We start from the raw sequence: 17,068 nt of genomic DNA, 5'->3' as shown, positions 1-17,068 counted from the left end.
ACTTGTGCCTTTGCTCCTTTCAAAGGCAATTCAAATGGTTAAAATTAGTGAGTTTTCTAATTAAGGAATGATTTTGTGATTGATTGAGTTAACATGAGTTAACTGCTCATGCAACTCGTCATATTTCAAGTCAACGACGTGAAACTCAATCATTTGTGTTTTTCCTCAATTATCTCACACTAGAAAATTGTTAGAAATAAAATTTCTAATATGCTATTTACTGTTAAAAATACCCCAGATGAGTTTTGAATGTAATATATATATTAATTGATAAAATTTGAATGATGATTACAAGGCTGAGGTGGTGCTCCTTAAATAGAGTTGACTGGCCATGCCTAATCAGAGAGACATGTCCCTTGGGGACTAATGTCTCTTCATTTAGCTAATTATTTGTTAATTAATTGATTTAATTAATAAATCAATTAATTGATTTAATAAAGCAAAGAGACCAATCTAATTTCTCTGCTAGAACTAAGCTTGAAACACCTGCAAGATTGTTGATCTTTGCTGCCCTCTACTAATCTGTGCACAAGCTTTTCTTGCAAACTCTTCCTCTCACAAGCTCGTGCTTCCTATTGCTTGGTCTCACCAACTCGTGCTCACCAAAACAATGATTAAACTTGTGCCTTTGCTCCTTTCAAAGGCAATTCGAATGGGTAAAATTAGTGAGTTTTCTAATTAAGGAATGATTTTGTGATTAATTGAGTTAACATGAGTTAACTGCTCATGCAACTCGTCCTATTTCAAGTCAACCACGTGAAACTCAATCATTTGTGTTTTTCCTCAATTATCTCACACTAAAAAATTGTTAGAAATAAAATTTCTAATCTGCTATTTACTGTTAAAAATACACCAGATGAGTTCTAAATGTCATATATATATTAACTGATAAAATTTGAATGATGATTACAAGGCTTAGGTGGTGCTCCTTAAATAGGAGTTCACTAGCCATGCCTAATCAGAGAGACATGTCCCTTGGGGACTAATGTCTTTTCATTTAGCTAATTATTTGTTAATTAATTGATTTAATTAATAATTTATTTATTTAAATAATATTTTAATATTTTAATTTATTGCTATGAATTTAAGTTCATAACATTTAATTAAAATATTATTTAAATAAATAAATTAGTAATTAATTAAAATATACCACTGCTAGAAATAAAATTTATAATCTGGTATTTACTGTTAAAAATACTCTAAATGAGTTTTGAATGTAATATATATATTAATTGATAAAATTTGAATGATGATTACAAAGCTGAGGCGGTGCTCCTTAAATAGGAGTTGACTGGCCATGCCTAATCAAAGAGACATGTCCCTTGGGGACTAATGTCTCTTCATTTAGCTAATTATTTGTTAATTAATTGATTATAATTAATAATTTATTTATTTAAATAATATTTTAATATTTTAATTAATTGTTATGAATTTAAGTTCATAACAAAAATCAAGAACTTGACCTTCAATTTCAACACATCAGTTAACTGCTTCCTAACTTGTCCTAATTTTTAGGGACTGATTCCTAAATTATAGGAACTCGTCCTAATTTATAGGGAATCTCCTAATTTTTAGGAACTTGAGTCATGCACAAGAAGGAACTCGTTCTGGCTCCTATGATTAAGGGGCAAATCAAGGAACCCTTTTCTCGCTACTATTTTCAACACTCCCTCTTAGCGAGGAAGGTGTTCCTGGAAGAACCTTGTCCACCTGGATCTGTCTTCGACTCTACCAAGTTCTCCACTGATGTAGCTGCTCCCTCTGAATTAGGAGACTTCCTTGCTTTCTTCTACTGAACCTGCTTTGAAGATCTGGTCTTCCCACCATGCTCTGCGAGTCCACCACTTTAGTCATAAGTTCCATGTACCCTGTGTATCTCTGTGGCTGCTTCTTGATGCTAGGAGCCTCAACTTTCTTTTGATCTCCCTTAAACAAATCCTTTACCCACTTGGCTCGAACTCTTCCTATACTGGAAGTCTTTGACTAAGTGGCTGCCTCCACTCACCCTAGGCTATGGTCCTCATCATCATCATCCTGTTAGTCAGCCCAATTGCCAACTAGCTTAGACCGAAATTGAGATACTAGTTGAGGCTCCATCTTGAGAGCTCTATCCTTCTCTCGCTCAACCATCACTTCTCTACTCTGTGCACCACCTGCCTTACTGCTGAAGGCTACACCTATCTCTACCTGCAACTTGTAGAGATTCTTCACCTTCACACCTATCTACTTCTTACATCTAGAAGCTAAGTGCTGGAGGTATGCCTTACCTCTGCTGAAGATGGCATCATATCCCTTGTCCTCAAGGGTGGCTACTGAAACAAGATTTTGCCTCAATCCTGGAGCATAAAGAACATCTTTGAGATGAAGGGAATTAATTGCCTCCCTTTGAAAGCTAACAGTACCAACTCCTCTAGCTGCATACTGACCATCATCTCCTAGCTTAATATGAACCTACATGTCTTTCTCCTTCAGGTGGCTAAAACTCTTCCTGTTCCTGGTCATGTGGAAGGAAGCTCTTGAATCAATATACCCCATATTGCTACTTGTTGAGCTTGCCATGCAAGCTATCAATGAGAAATCCTTCTTGAACTGGGCAGAAAAGTGATCTACCTCCGCTGATGCAACAACATGATCATTCTCTACCCCCTTCTTCTTACTAGGACACTTAGAAGCATAGTGTTCAAACTCATGGCAATGGAAGCACTTGATCTTACTTAGATCCTTCTTCTTGCCCTTCTCATTGGACCCGGCTTCTCCATGGCCCTTCTTGCACTTAGCCTTGCTACCCTTGCCTGCTAGGGCATAGTTCTCTCCGTCCTCTGTCATAATTGATCTTCCTTCTATGGTTTCTCTCCAGATCTCTTCACGTATGGATTCAGACCAAAACCTTTCCCAATTTGGGAAGTTCTCTCTCCCACTAACAACATCCCAAAACCCTTTCCACGACTTGTGAAGTCCAAGTAAGGAAAAACTCACAAGATCATGATTAGATACAACCACGCCCACCCCACCTAGTTCATCTCGTACCTGAGTGAACCTTGACAAATATGGGACAATGGACTCATCCTTGCTCATCTGGATACTCCTTAACTTCTCCTTGAGAGCAAGCTTCCTGGTATCATTGATACTTTGATACAACTTTAGGATTGCATCGTTCATCTCAAACGTTGTCTTTTTCTCATGGATATGAGGCACTATCTGATCTTTGATCCCTTCTAGAATGATCCTCCTTGCCTTGATATCATTCTTATTATGCTAGGCCAATTGTTGGGCATCTTGTGGTGGTGGGATAGCCTACTTCACGAATTATCGCACACCATTATCTTCCAACACTATCATAACCCTCCCTTTCCAAGCTATGAAGTTCAATGCTCCCTCTAGACAGTGATCTGCTCTCAACCCTTGGTAAGCCATCTTGCTTCCCTTGAGAGCTCTCTAAAAAACTTGCCCATAAACAGTCTTCTAGTCCTTCACAAGCACTGTACTTAGGGCCTCTAAAACTGCCTCTTCTAGCAGACCTAATGGTCCTTCATTGATCTGCACTTAGGGCTCCTTTTGACACCTACTAGCAGCCCTCCTCACTGCTCTTAAGATGCCAAACAACCTGTCCAACCTAGACTCAACACCTAGCATCCATCAATCACAAGAGAGACAAACACATACCTATTTCAAGTTATCAACTGCCTTGAAAACTCCACGGATTTGTGCATGTATTGAGGTGATCTGCTCACTGGTTAGGGCTTTTGTACCTGCTCTAACTAAGGCTCTTCAACCTCCTCCACAACCTGGTATAACCTTCTCCAACCCTCTGTGCAGGTACCTTGACTAATGTTGCTTCCCTCCAACAACTTCCCTAAACCTTCGACCCTACAAAAAAGGTGCCTTCAGCCCTCTACACTTTGTTGTGACTGAGGTTCGGCCTCCTACAAGGAACCAGACTTCTGCAACCTTGAATTTCAAAGAGACATATACCAAAACATGCCCAGATTTTCTCCTAGTCTCGGTTAGCCTCCCTCCTACCTTGGCAAATCAGATCACGAGAAAGAGACACAAACTTGACCCTTTTCTCTACTTCAGATGCTCCTGTAGAATGTGGTTGCCTTGATGAGATGCACTTGTGACAATCTTAATTCTGTTCCAAGTGCTCTGATAACATGTAGATTTTCCATGAATTTCTGCTACTGCTTAATGAACAATTCTGAACCTAGTTCTATTCATAAGACACAAAAATTCTCTACTAGAGTGTAGCAGAATAGGAACAGAGAATAAAACACAGGCACACAATTCAAGACTTTTTTTTTACTAGGGAACCCAACTGGGAAAACCCTCTGCTTGTTTGACAATTTTTGTGATAGAAAAACTAACCAATAGATCTCTTACAAAATAACTTTGTCTCAATAGAAACCAATTTGATTTCTCTACTAGAACTAAGCTTGAAACACCTACAAGACTGTTGATCTTTGTTGCCCTCTATGAATCTGTGCACAAGCTTTTCTTGCACACTCTTCCTCTCACAAGCTCCACGCACAAACTCGTGCTTCCTATTGCTTGGTCTCACCAAAACAATGATTAAACTTGTGCCTTTGCTCCTCCTTTTAAAGGCAATTTGAATGGTTAAAATTAGTGAGTTTTCTAATTAAGGAATGATTTTGTGATTGATTGAGTTAACATCAATTAACTGCTCATGCAACTCATCCTATTTCAAGTCAACCACTTGAAACTCAATCACTTGTGTTTTTCCTCAATTAACTCACACTAGAAAATCAAGAACTCGACCTTCAATTTCAACACATCAGTTAACTGCCACCTAACTCATCCAATTTTTTAGGGGTTGATTCCTAAATAATAGGAACTCATCCTATTTTATAGGAATCTCCTAACTTTTAGGAACTCTAGTCATGCATAAGGAACTCGTTCTGGCTCTTATGATTAAGGCACAAATCAAGGAAGCCTTTTCTGGCTAATATTTTCAACACTCCCTCCAATTGTGGCCACTCATTAGTCTAGGTTTTTCCATGCTTTAGCATAGATCTTAGGATCTACTTTACTTTTTTGCTCTTTATATTTTAGACATTTTGGTGCTCTTGCCTTGTATCAACATCATTGTACTTAGCAATCCCATTGACATACTTTTGTCATCTATTGGACATTAATAGAATTATATTATCTTATCTCACAAGAACTACAAGAACATGTACTCCCTTTGCTTAGGGTCTGTTCAAAACCTTAGCTTGGTTGTCTCCTTAAAGGAAAAACCCTAACCATAGTCTTCCATTGAATTTCCTCAAGAACCCTAGTGCACAAGGCAAAGATAAAATACAAATAAATAGTAATAAGGAAGAATTTTTCTCTACATCTCACATCTCTAACACAAGCATCCAATTGCATGAGTGAACAAGAATCGTATTAGGATTCTATCCTTCCTCCATTTATATGAAAAGTGAGGGAGGAAAACAATAATCAGTGGACCTATAGTATAGAATAAATAAACCATTTACACACTATATAGGTCCACATGTGAAGCACTTCAACTCTAGGTGACACAAGTCAAGCTCCAAGGCATGCACATTCAACAGGCAAGGGTCCAAGGTCAAATTTTCTTCAAGAAAAGTCCAACACTCCTCCAAAAGTCTCCAATGATCTAATGCTACCTCCTAAGCCATCTTTACTTGATCCAGGTGGATGTTGGTGGCCATCCACCTATCCCACTTGGACCACCACAACTGTCTCTTTTAGTTTTTCAGTTTCCTTAATTGTAGCACAATTTACTATTTTTGGCAGTTTTTCGAGTCCTAAACTTCCGGAGCTGTTTTGAGGCCCTAAACGACGTTTTTTGGGAAAACTGGGAGCAATATGGGTCCCTGGACCGATGTTGCTCACTCAAAAGTTGTAATCCTCAGATAGATCTTTCTAACGAGGTATTGTGCACATCAAACAGAGATCATATGCCAAAGTTACGACCCCGGGAAGTTGATGTACCAATTTACCCAAAAGGGGTCCATAGTTTGGTGTTTCATCTCCTAGGGTTAGGTTTTTGGATGTTGAGGGTTTTCCATTGTTTCTCAACAATAAATAGGCCTTCGAGCCTCATTGTAACATAATTCAGAGGCATGTAGTTAGGTTTTTGGATGTTGAGGGTTTTCCATTGTTTCTCAACAATAAATAGGCCTTCGAGCCTCATTGTAACATAGTTCAGAGGCATGTAGTCGCCACATCTCTTCTTAGAGATAAGCTATCATCGCCCTAGCTGGTTTATTTCCATTTCTATTTGTAAGCATATTTCCATATTTTACATTAATGAAACGAAGTATTATTTCTGCTGCATCTCTGTATTTATGGTTATATCTGTAATTTGTTGCATTCCTATTTAAATCCAGATCAGTGGTATCAGAGCGATCTGCTCTTTCTCTGTTTTTCTTTCCATGTCCCCAACAAGGTCGGGATATAAGGAATTAGGGCTTGAACTGGTTGAACCCTTGCAAGACTAGCCTCGCAAATCCCGATGGCCTCCCATGGCAGATGAAAACAAAAACGAGGGGGCAGGAGATCCTATCAAAATCTTGCTCGAAGAAGCCCTCGAGCGACAAAGGAACGCGATGATGGAAAACTTTGCCCAAATCCTTCAGCGATTACCCAGGGGCGACGCATCTGCTTCTAACAGCTACGCTGGAAACGCCACACCCTTTAAGGTACAAGTTAACTTTGAAATCCCCATATTCGAGGGTTAGATAGACGCAGATGCCATAGATAAATGGTTAAATCTGCTAGATGGTTATTTTTTTGTTCATGATTTTTCCAGCTGGGAAAAGATCAGTTTTGCACTTCTCAAAGCAGCCCCCGCATCAAGGACTGGTAGGAAACCTACTGCGAGCAAAAGGATGAAAGTACGGGCTCACTGTTTTCAGCCACAACCACTTGGAATTCATTCCGAGATGCCATCAAGGAGCAGTACTACCTTGTCAAAAGCTATGAGGATAAATACATAAAGTGGACCACGCTGCGGCAGGGAAGGGACCAAGATGTGCTGGAGTTCACAAATATTTTTCATACCCTTCGCACAAAGTTGGGTATCAAGGATTCTGAGCTGCATTTGGTACTCAAATACTGCAGCTGCCTACACAAGTACATCCAGGACGAGATGGAGTTCCTGAACATCTCCTCGCTTGGCACGACATACTGATACGCTGTCAAGATTGAGCAAAAGTTTAAACAAAAGAAGCGAGACTTTGGATCTGCGAATCCGAAGAACAAAGGACAAAGCCAAGGTGGGGTGACCCAAGACAACCTGTCGAAGCCGCAAGAAAAGAACAACACCACGAAGTCAAAGAAGGACACAGGAAAGTGGTGTGAGTTCCATAAGAGCCCCACTCATAACACAAGTGAGTGTCGGACCAAGCAGTCGTTGGTGGCCGAGTTGAAGGCTTCAGAATTAGATGCATGTTCTGACCCTGAGTCAAAACCCAACAAGGGGAATGACAAAGGGAAGCAAATCATTGATGCGGAGCCCAGCGCCACTGTTGCCACCACCAAGGTCCAGAAGAATGAGCCCGAAGATCCAGAGGAGGGGGAGCGTCTTTTCCACTCACAAATGTGGGTGAAGGGTTCGCCACTGCAATTCATTGTCGATAGTGGCAGCCAAAAGAACCTCATTTCAACAGAGGTCATGAAGCGGTTGGGACTACCAACCATACCACACCCGCAACTGTACAACATCGGGTGGCTTCACCAAGGACGAGATCTCCGAGTCCGCCAGCAGTGTTGCCTTCCCTATAGCATCAAGCCCTTCACAGATGAGGTATTGTGTGATGTTGCACCGCTTGATGTTTGTGATGTATTATTAGGCCAACCATACTTGTGGAAGCGACATGCTGTGTATGAGTCAAGGCCTCGCGCTATTATTATTTCTTTGTGTAATACATTATACAGGATATCGGAGGTAGCCCCACCTACCGCCACTTCTTTGATCTCTGCTAAGAAAGGCAGTAAGATCATCTCCTAGACTAGGAAATTTATTTTTTGTCTGGTTCGCTCCCAAAGTAAGGGGAAGATCGTCACCACATCCATGACCCCCGCGAAGGGTTCCTCCATGCAGCAGCAGCAGCAGATGGATACGGTCATGAAAGCAGACAGGAACATCTTCTCCTCACCCACAGGGGTACCGTTGCACTATCAGGTCAAGCATTCATTCAATCTGACTCCTAGAGCACCTCTACCCAACGGGTCGATATATCGTCGCTCCATTCTAGAAAATGCCAAGTACAAGCAGCAACATGATCAGCATCAGGTACCACACAAGTTTCAAGTGGGCGAGAAAGTCTGATTGCATCTGCAGAAAGAACGCCTTACCAGAGCCCATCGGAAGCTCAAACCACTCTGATATAGTCCTTACACCATTACCAAGGCTATGGGAAACAATGCTTTGGAGCACAACATTCCCCTATTCCTTTGCTTACACCGAGTGTTCAATGTGGACTGCCCTCGACCATGCTTCCCAACATTACTGGACACATCAAAGGTTGCAAAACAGCTCACCAGGGACCAAGTTCAGCAGAAGTTTCTTCATCTCATGGAGGAACTCAACGCAATGGGGACCACCCCTTCCTAAGGGGGGATGAATGATCCAGGGGGATGTTGGTGGCCACCCACCTATCCCACTTGGACCCCCACAACTATCTCTTTCAGTTTTTCAATTTCCTTAATTGTGGCACAATTTACTATTTTTGGCAGTTTTTCGAGTCCTAAACTTCCGGAACCGTTTTGAGGTCCTCGGATATATCTTTCTAACGAGGTATTGTGCGCATCAAATGAAGATCATATGCCAAAGTTACAACCCTGAGAAGTTGATGTACCAATTTACCCAAACAGGGCCCATAGTTTGGCGTTTCATCTCCTAGGGTTAGGTTTTTGGATGTTGAGGGTTTTCCATTGTTTCTCAACAATAAATAGGCCTTCGAGCCTCATTGTAACACAGTTCAAAGGCATGTAGCCACCACATCTCTTCTCAAAGATAAGCTACCATCGCTCTAGCTGGTTTATTTCCATTTCTACTTGTAAGCATATTTCAGTATTTTACATTAATGAAATGAAGTATTATTTTTGTTGCATCTCTGTATTTACTATTTATGGTTATATCTGTAATTTGTTGCGTTCTTGTTTAAATCCAGATCATTACTTCCTAGTCCACCACACCTACATGATCACTTGTCAACCCAAGTGTCCTCAAGTTGTGTGCAACCCTCATGCAAGAAACCAAGTGGCCCCATGCTACCTTGCGCTCAATGCTCTCCTCCAAAGTGAATTGTTCTCCAAGCAAGCAACCAAGTTCAAATGCACTCCATGAAGAAAATCACTAAGCCACACAAGTCCCCAGTGCTCCAAGGAAGTGTGCCACATAAGCACCAAGGCAAGGAATAATAATCCATGAGCAACCTATCTCCAATGCATATGTCCATCAAGCTACAACCAAGGGTAATCAACATGCCATGCACTCCACATGACATGAAGCACCTTAGGGCATGGTGTAAAGACTTTGGAGTAACATCGAAAGCTAACATGTTCTACATCTAGATGAGGGGGGCATGCATTTTGCAACCAATGTTCTAATATAATTTGAAGTTTTTTGGGGGAAAAAAATTGTTTACAGACCTTGGAAACATAATTGACAACAAATCAAATGCAATATATTTTCAGTTGATGGGTTAAGAATGCATAAATATAATGTATAATGCAAATTATGGTGCAATTAATTCAAAACATCAGAGTTGGCAAGCTTATGCAATTCTTGCTTTAGAGATTTATATGGCTTCCTCTTCATTTGATAAGAATAAAACTCTAGTGGTGCTTGATATCTAAAAGTTTAAACGAAAAAATAGAGCAAGATATTTACAAATGCCCATGATTTTCAGTTTCATAGTTTCTCATGTTTACCAAAGAAAAACATTTATGATCTTTTTACCATAATGTGCACTGTAGGTTCCTGCAATATTGACATGTTCAAACTTTTGCATTCATGAGAAATGGCTTCTCACAAAAGACGTGCTGATTAAAGAAGTCAAAGAAAGTAATTATCATTCAAAGTACTTACATTTACAGGTCTACCAATATCTGTGGTAAAAGGGGAGACGAATTTGAACATTACTGCTCCAAGAGTCAGTAAAAAAAAGACACAGGTTCCCATGATGATCCATTTTAGTCCACCTGCAAAGGAAACCGAATTCCCAAAATGTAATGACACTTCCTGTAATATGCAACATGCTTTCCTCCAACCTCACAAAATTGTGTATACACTTAAGAACCTTATTTTTAACTACACAAAACCTACAAGCCTGGTTATGAATGTACGATAGAGAGGAAAATGGCAAACAATTTGACATGGAATAAAAACATAAGGTTTCCAAGTAAGAAAGTTTTATTAGGTCTCCTCGAATACTCATATTTAGATTTATAGGAAACTACCTTCACAACAAATATTTGGATGGAACAAAGAAGCATAGAAATATATTTATATCATGGGATGACCCAAAAGTAGTCAGTCATAATGATAATTTACAGATATGTTACATATAATCAAGAAAGTGCCTTCAGCAACTCTTCAAAAAGTAGGACACTAAAGAGACACAAAAACATAAAAAATCTCAGAGCTATTGCCAAAAGTAACAACTAGCAACCAGTGAAATGACTTAGAACCTGAAAATATGGAGGGTTGTAAATGTAGAACCACAGCAATTATCGTCCACAATTATGAATTTGCCCAAAGTTTACAGGTAATATCTACTGATGTAATAAATAAACTAAACACCTCCCAACATAAAACTCAATCTGAAAAGCATATACTAAATCTAAAGAATTTAAAGGGATTTCTTGACTTGATGCCTCAGGTAGGGTAGATGTCCAGACTCCAACCAACTGGACAGGAATTTCACACAGGAGATTGTACTAAGTTACTAACTAAATATTAGATAATTTCCAAAAGGTTGGTCTGTTGGATACCAGACATGGATATGACAAGAAAAGGTGTAAACCTGGCAAAACGAGAGTGAAATGCCCTTTCAGAATATTGTAAAAAGGGAAAAGAAAATCAAGAACCTGAAGAATGTGCATATGGAAGCAAATAGACAAGCAGAAGACAAACACCAGTTGTAACCAGCACAGCAATTATAACACTTCCAAACCATTCTGGATTGCCACCTGGATTTCTGCAAACAACAGCAGAAAGAAAGGAATTTTCAGAATAGATCTACTGCAGCAACTCAACACAGAGCACTCTTCTGAATTCCACTACACAATTGTATTCTATTCTATAAAACCCTTTCCATTACTATATTTTCAATGGAAAAAGCTAGTTCAAATGCACTTTTTTTTAACCATGCTCTTTAAATGAACCCATTTATAAATTCTGAAGGTCAGGTCCTACAAACTAAAAAAGTTTCTCTTCCAAGATATTGTTCCAACATGAATCAGGCATCAGCATAGAAGTTGAAATTGAGATAGAATATACACTAGCATTCAGTTATGACCAAAGAAAGGTCAATGAGACTCAATAGTATCGCTGGACAAACAGCAAACAAGGTGGCACATCTAGAGAAAAGGTAGCACATATAGGCAAACAAAAATACTGGGAGATAAAAAGGAAAAAATAGAAGCTTTAACCATTGAAGAAAACCTTGTACAATGTGTAAAATAATAGTAAGAAAATATAGGAACACAGAAAGGGGACCAGCCTCAGTGTAAGTGTTGATTTGGGGTAGCATCGGATGTACTCTAGCCACGAAATTTGGTGGAAAGGTTGGGGCATAAGAGATTTCCAATACCCAGAAAGGGTTTGGGCAGATTCTAAACAGATCAGGGGATATTAAAATAATTAATATTTTTAATGGAGTCCCTAAGTCTAAACTTAGGGAAAATAAAATATTAATGTGTATTAATATGAATCTGCGTTAGAATGGTCCAAAAGACATGGACCAAGCCAGATCTAATCTTAGCCATTGATTAGAGACTTAATCTCGGCCGTTGAGATGTCAACAGAAAAAGTATAAGAGGAGGCTTGAGGGGCACTTGGAGAACACACTGAGGGAGACCAGTCAGTTCAATTTCTGGAGCGGGGTTTGTTAAGAAATTGAATCAGTGGTCTGGAGAGCAGTCAGGAGGCAGCAAGTACGGAACAGAGAGACGGGAGATCAGCGTAGAAGAGGCAGACGCAGAACCAGAGGAAGCCACGCAGAGACAGCAGAGACTGCGCAGAGCCAGAAGGGTCTGCGTCATCCACACAGAGGCTGCAGGAGTGACGTAGAAGCCCAGAGAGGCTACGCAGAGCCTCGGTAGGCTGACGCAGAGAGTTTCAAGTTGTATCAGAGGTCAGTAGGGCCTACGTTGGGTTTAGGAAAGTGCTGGAAGTTTGTCTATCTATGAGTAAGCCAGTTTGGCACCTTGTTGTACAAGAAAATTGTTGAATAATAAAATCCTCCCTTGCTGCACCAGTTTTCCCACATTGAGTTTTTCTGGGGACATTAGTCCAAAATAACTGTGTCAATGTGTGCATATTTTTGTTTCTGTATTACGATGTGATATCTACAGCAGTACTTATTTTAATGTTTGTTGAAGTAATTTCATGAATAACTTATGATGCAATAAGTAGGAAAAGTAAATCAGTTGCTGCAGTGATAGAATTTTCACACTAAGTCACCAGACGAGTCTGCAAAGTTGTCAGTCAGAGTAAATTCTCCAATGCTAAACCTAATGGTGTCATCAAGAAAATGCCCTGGGCACAGAGGAAGTAGCTAGACTAACTGGGAGTTTTAGGGAACCCCTCACAAGTTACAACCACTCTCCCATCCTCCAAGGTTGGCAGACTAGTGGAAAGAAAGAAACTAACGAGACAGTCTTGCCTCCAGGGCGTCAACTAGACATGGAGGGGAGCTATCATGTCTCTACATGGAACATTGAAACTGAAGAGATGAGCCAATCTCAAAAAAATGGAAATGGAGTTAAAGGGTCAATGTTTGATTAGATTGTTGTTGTTGATTCCAATATTGACAACATAAGCTGGGCTTTGGCCCAGTGTTGCGAACATCGTGATGTTTTCAAAAAATTATATCAAAATATCACGCTTTTTTTCATCATCCCGATTTTATCATCCCAATAACATCGGCGATTTTTTCACGTTGAAAAAATCGAAAAAAAATCGCGAGTCGAGCAGTAAAAATCGTGGGGTGCAGTGAAGCGAACAAAGTTCGTTCTTCGAATTAAATAGAAGACTTGGAATATGAAGATATCCATTGAGGATACAAATATTATATATTAAATGTATGAATATGAATGATGATACAAATGAGAGTGAGAGGCCTGTTTATATACTAGGCAGGTGCCTCTTCATGGAGAGTCATGTCTCATTCAGACATGCCTCTTCAACCTAATTACTAATTAACTAATCATTATTTATAATTATTATCATTTACATTATTTCCTATATATTTTATTCATAACATTGCCTTCCTCCTCAAAAAAGCTTTGTCCTCAAAGCTTGTTGATGCAAAAGGCTTGATCTCTTTTTCGGTTTTCAAATGTCTTCTCGTCTCGGTACTATCATCTTCGTTGATATAAGTTGATATGATCTTCTAAGTGATAAACAAAAATGTGGCACTGAGAAGGGATCGAACCATCCTAGATTAATCTTTTGTGGAATCTTGTGGTTATTGGATACTTCGTGTGAATTGTTATCACAAGACTGAATTGTACTGACATTAGTAGTCTTCGGAACATAATTTTGTCCTTTATGTTTTGATTGATACAAATCCGTAGATTGATTGTGGTGTCTATCGATGTGATTCAGATGTAGATAAGGGGTTCTTTTGGTCTGGTTTTCCCTTATCATGCGTCTAGAATTTTCTTGATTTACTTCAGAAACTGATGTTGTTAATTTAATTACAGATTCTTCACTTGAAATTTTCATCGTCTGAACTGCAACATTTGAATATGTTTTCCCTTCATTTGGGTTGTCATCTTCTTGAGTTTGCTTTTCAATTATTTTTTTTCATTTTTAAGTTTCTTAATTTGCATCAATAATTTCTCATTGTGGTCCTTGAGTGTAAATATTGGCAACTAGGGCCAAACTCCATGTGGGTCATCTTATTCATGGCAGCTAATATTTTTCTTGGATCCCTCTCATCGAGAGGTGTAGGATTGATCTAAAGATCATCTGATTCCGATAAGTATTCATGGAGTTATGAATTTATTTGCATTATAAGACAATTCGTCAAGGTCAGCCAACAACCAAATAAACCCCACATGTGCTCAACATTTTAGTATAAATAGAGGTGGCCTTCAAGTCATTTCAACACACTTGGGATCTCTTCCTCTCTCTACTTGTCTTTGGGTTTTAGTAGGAGGAGAGATCCTAAGGAATAATGTTGCCCTAATCCAGAGGGCAGAATGCCGGAACTGCCGGAAAAGCCGGAAAAGCAAGAACTGCTGGAAAAGTCGGAACTGCTAGAAAAGTTGGAAAAGCCGGAAATGCCAGAAAAGCCGGAACTGTCGGAAAAGCCAGAAAAGCCGGAACTGCCGGAAAAGCCAGAATAGCTGGAAAAGAGGGAACTGCTAGAAAAGCTGGAAAAGCCAGAATTGCCAGAAAAGCCAGAAAAGCTAGAACTGCCGGAAAATCTGGAACTGCCGGAAAATCCAAAAAACCCGGAAAAGTCGGAACTGCCGGAAAAGCCAAAAATGCCAGAAAATCCGAAAATGCTGGAAAAGCCAGAACTGTCGGAAAAGCCGGAACTGCCAAAAAAGTCGAAACTACCAGAAAAGCCGGAAAAACCGGAAATGCCAGAAATGCCAGAACTGCCGGAACAATAGGAACTGTCGGAACTGCCGGGAACAGCCGAAACTGCCAGAACTGCCGGGAAATGCCGAAACAGCCAGAGCATCTATCTCTGAAGGAGAGCAGCATGGAAGGGACAACTAACTAACATTGGGACAGTTGTATGGTACTTAGCAGCAAATACACCAAGCATGCAATGTTACAGTTAGCATGCAAGGGACAACTAGCATGCAACAACAAGCATGCTAAGGACAACTAGCATGTTAGGGACAACAAGCAAGCAAGGGACAACAAGCAAGCAAGATGCAGCCAGCAAATAGGTCAGTATGGCAACATGGTGCAGCAATGGCACACAATGCAGTATAGTGATGGGTACAGTCATGATTAATGAAGCATGATGAGATGCAACATAGTGATGATGGGTGTAGCATGGTGCAGCATGGTGAGGTGCAGCATGATGACGAAATGCAACACAACTTCTGTTGTAAACGTACTATCTCTCTCTCTCTCTCTCTCTCTGTGCTGAACTATTGAAGAACATACAAGAAGAATTAATCAAGGGTTTCCCCACATTGGGGTTTGTCCTTGGCTAGCGCCACATCTTGGGTCCTCTTGTCTTCGCTTGTCTTCTGCGATTTATGTTTATGTTCTATCTGCAGTTTACTTTAATGCTGATATGATTGCTAATCTGGAAAAGATATGGAGCTAACAGTGAAAATTGAAATAAATTGCTCTAAGCATAGAACATACCTAAAATTAACATGGTATTAGAGCTGAGGTGAAGACAATGCCCAAGCAAGAGTGAAAGAGCAATCACCGAAGACAGTAGGGAAAGGACAAAAGGATCAGTGGATTCCTCATCCCTCTTCAAATTCACCAAGGGTGAAGTTGAAGCAAAGAATATTATCAGAATGGCGCAGCGGAATATGGCCTACCTAAAGATCACTTCATTGGAAGACCGGATCTTAGGGTGGAAGGAAAGGGAGATAACTAGTTCGGCCATTATGCGAAGGAGTGTCTGAATGGCAGGGACACATCACTTGATGATGATAACAATCATTCCAGGGACATCTTCAATGATCAAATGAATGACAAGTACTGCAGGTCATCAAGGAAATGGCCGACTCTTCATAGAAAGCAAGGAACCCCAGGTATGAAGAATCAAATGTTGTTTCTGATAAGATAAAGAAGCGTTATCTTGTATTGGTCCTCTCCTTCAGATTCTTTGGGGATCTGGCTTATAGATTGTAGTGCTTCAAGGCACTTCATCCGATAGATGGGTGCACTCTCTAATTTGGTAGAGATGGAAACAATCGTGGGATTATACTTGGAGTCGATGCCACCTATCCCGGAAAGGGTGTAGAGAATGTTAATTCTCAATTGAATAAGGGTAACTCAATTCATTCAGAATCTTTTTTATGTACTTGATCGCAAGAAGAACCTGGTGTCCATCTCGGAAATGGAAGTCAAAGGTTTCAGGGTGGCATTCATCGATGGAAAAGTACGTGTTAAAAAATATAATTTTCAAAGATGCTTTTTCTCATGGTCCATTGGGGATCATGTCAATTGACATATCGCATCAATAACACCGGAGGTCTACCTATGGTGCCCTACCTAATGTGAGTCAAATGGTGATAGGGATGTCTGAATTCAAGTAGAGCATAAAGGTACATGTCTGAGATGTACTGAAGGAAAATCTTATAAGGGGACCATTCCCCTCATGCAGCAGGTCCATAGGTTTGGAACAACCCGAGGAGTTTGAGATTCATGATCAGGAATCTCATGTATACAAGTGGAAGAAAGCCCTCTATGGCTTGAAGCAAAACACCCTGGGCATAGTATGAGAGGATTGATAGCTGTCTGATGAAGCTGAGATTCACTAGGAGTGAAACCGATCCAAACCATTACCCGAAGGTTGTGGATGATAGACCTCTCATACCAGCACCTTATGAGGACGACCTATTTCTGACAGGTGCAGACCCTCTCATTTGCAGAAGTAAGAGGGAGTTGGATTCCGGATGTGGAATGATAAACTGCAAGCCTATGACTATCTCAAGGATCTTAACTTTTAGAAGTTATATGGTAGTGATGTCAGACCAGATTTGGGAAATACCTCTGAGTTTCATAAACTCATTCGCGTTGATGTTCTTGGTGAACTTCCGTCCAGACATATGTTTTGTAGTTAGCATGGTGAGCTCATATTTGGTTGAGCCTCACTGGATTGGTGCCAAGAATCTTCTGAGATATCTTCGGGGC

General features: G+C 40.1%; 1 protein-coding gene across 1 annotated transcript in view; it reads right to left on the bottom strand.

Annotated features, from left to right (window-relative positions):
* Positions 1-17,068, bottom strand: part of LOC149225193 (Zn-dependent exopeptidases superfamily protein) — a 608,410-nt gene that overhangs the window by 172,193 nt on the left and 419,149 nt on the right. Inside the window, 2 exon segments of the mRNA XM_089379887.1 lie at positions 10,085-10,197; positions 11,086-11,195. Coding sequence (XP_089236013.1) covers positions 10,085-10,197; positions 11,086-11,195 — 223 coding nt within the window.

This window comes from Pinus tabuliformis, chromosome J (assembly GCF_031772625.1).
Source record: "Pinus tabuliformis cultivar Carrire ecotype Pingquan chromosome J, CPIR1, whole genome shotgun sequence".
NCBI classification, from domain to species: Eukaryota; Viridiplantae; Streptophyta; class Pinopsida; order Pinales; family Pinaceae; genus Pinus; species Pinus tabuliformis.
Note: the sequence above shows the minus strand (reverse complement) of the source record. Positions and strands in the feature narration are given on the sequence as shown.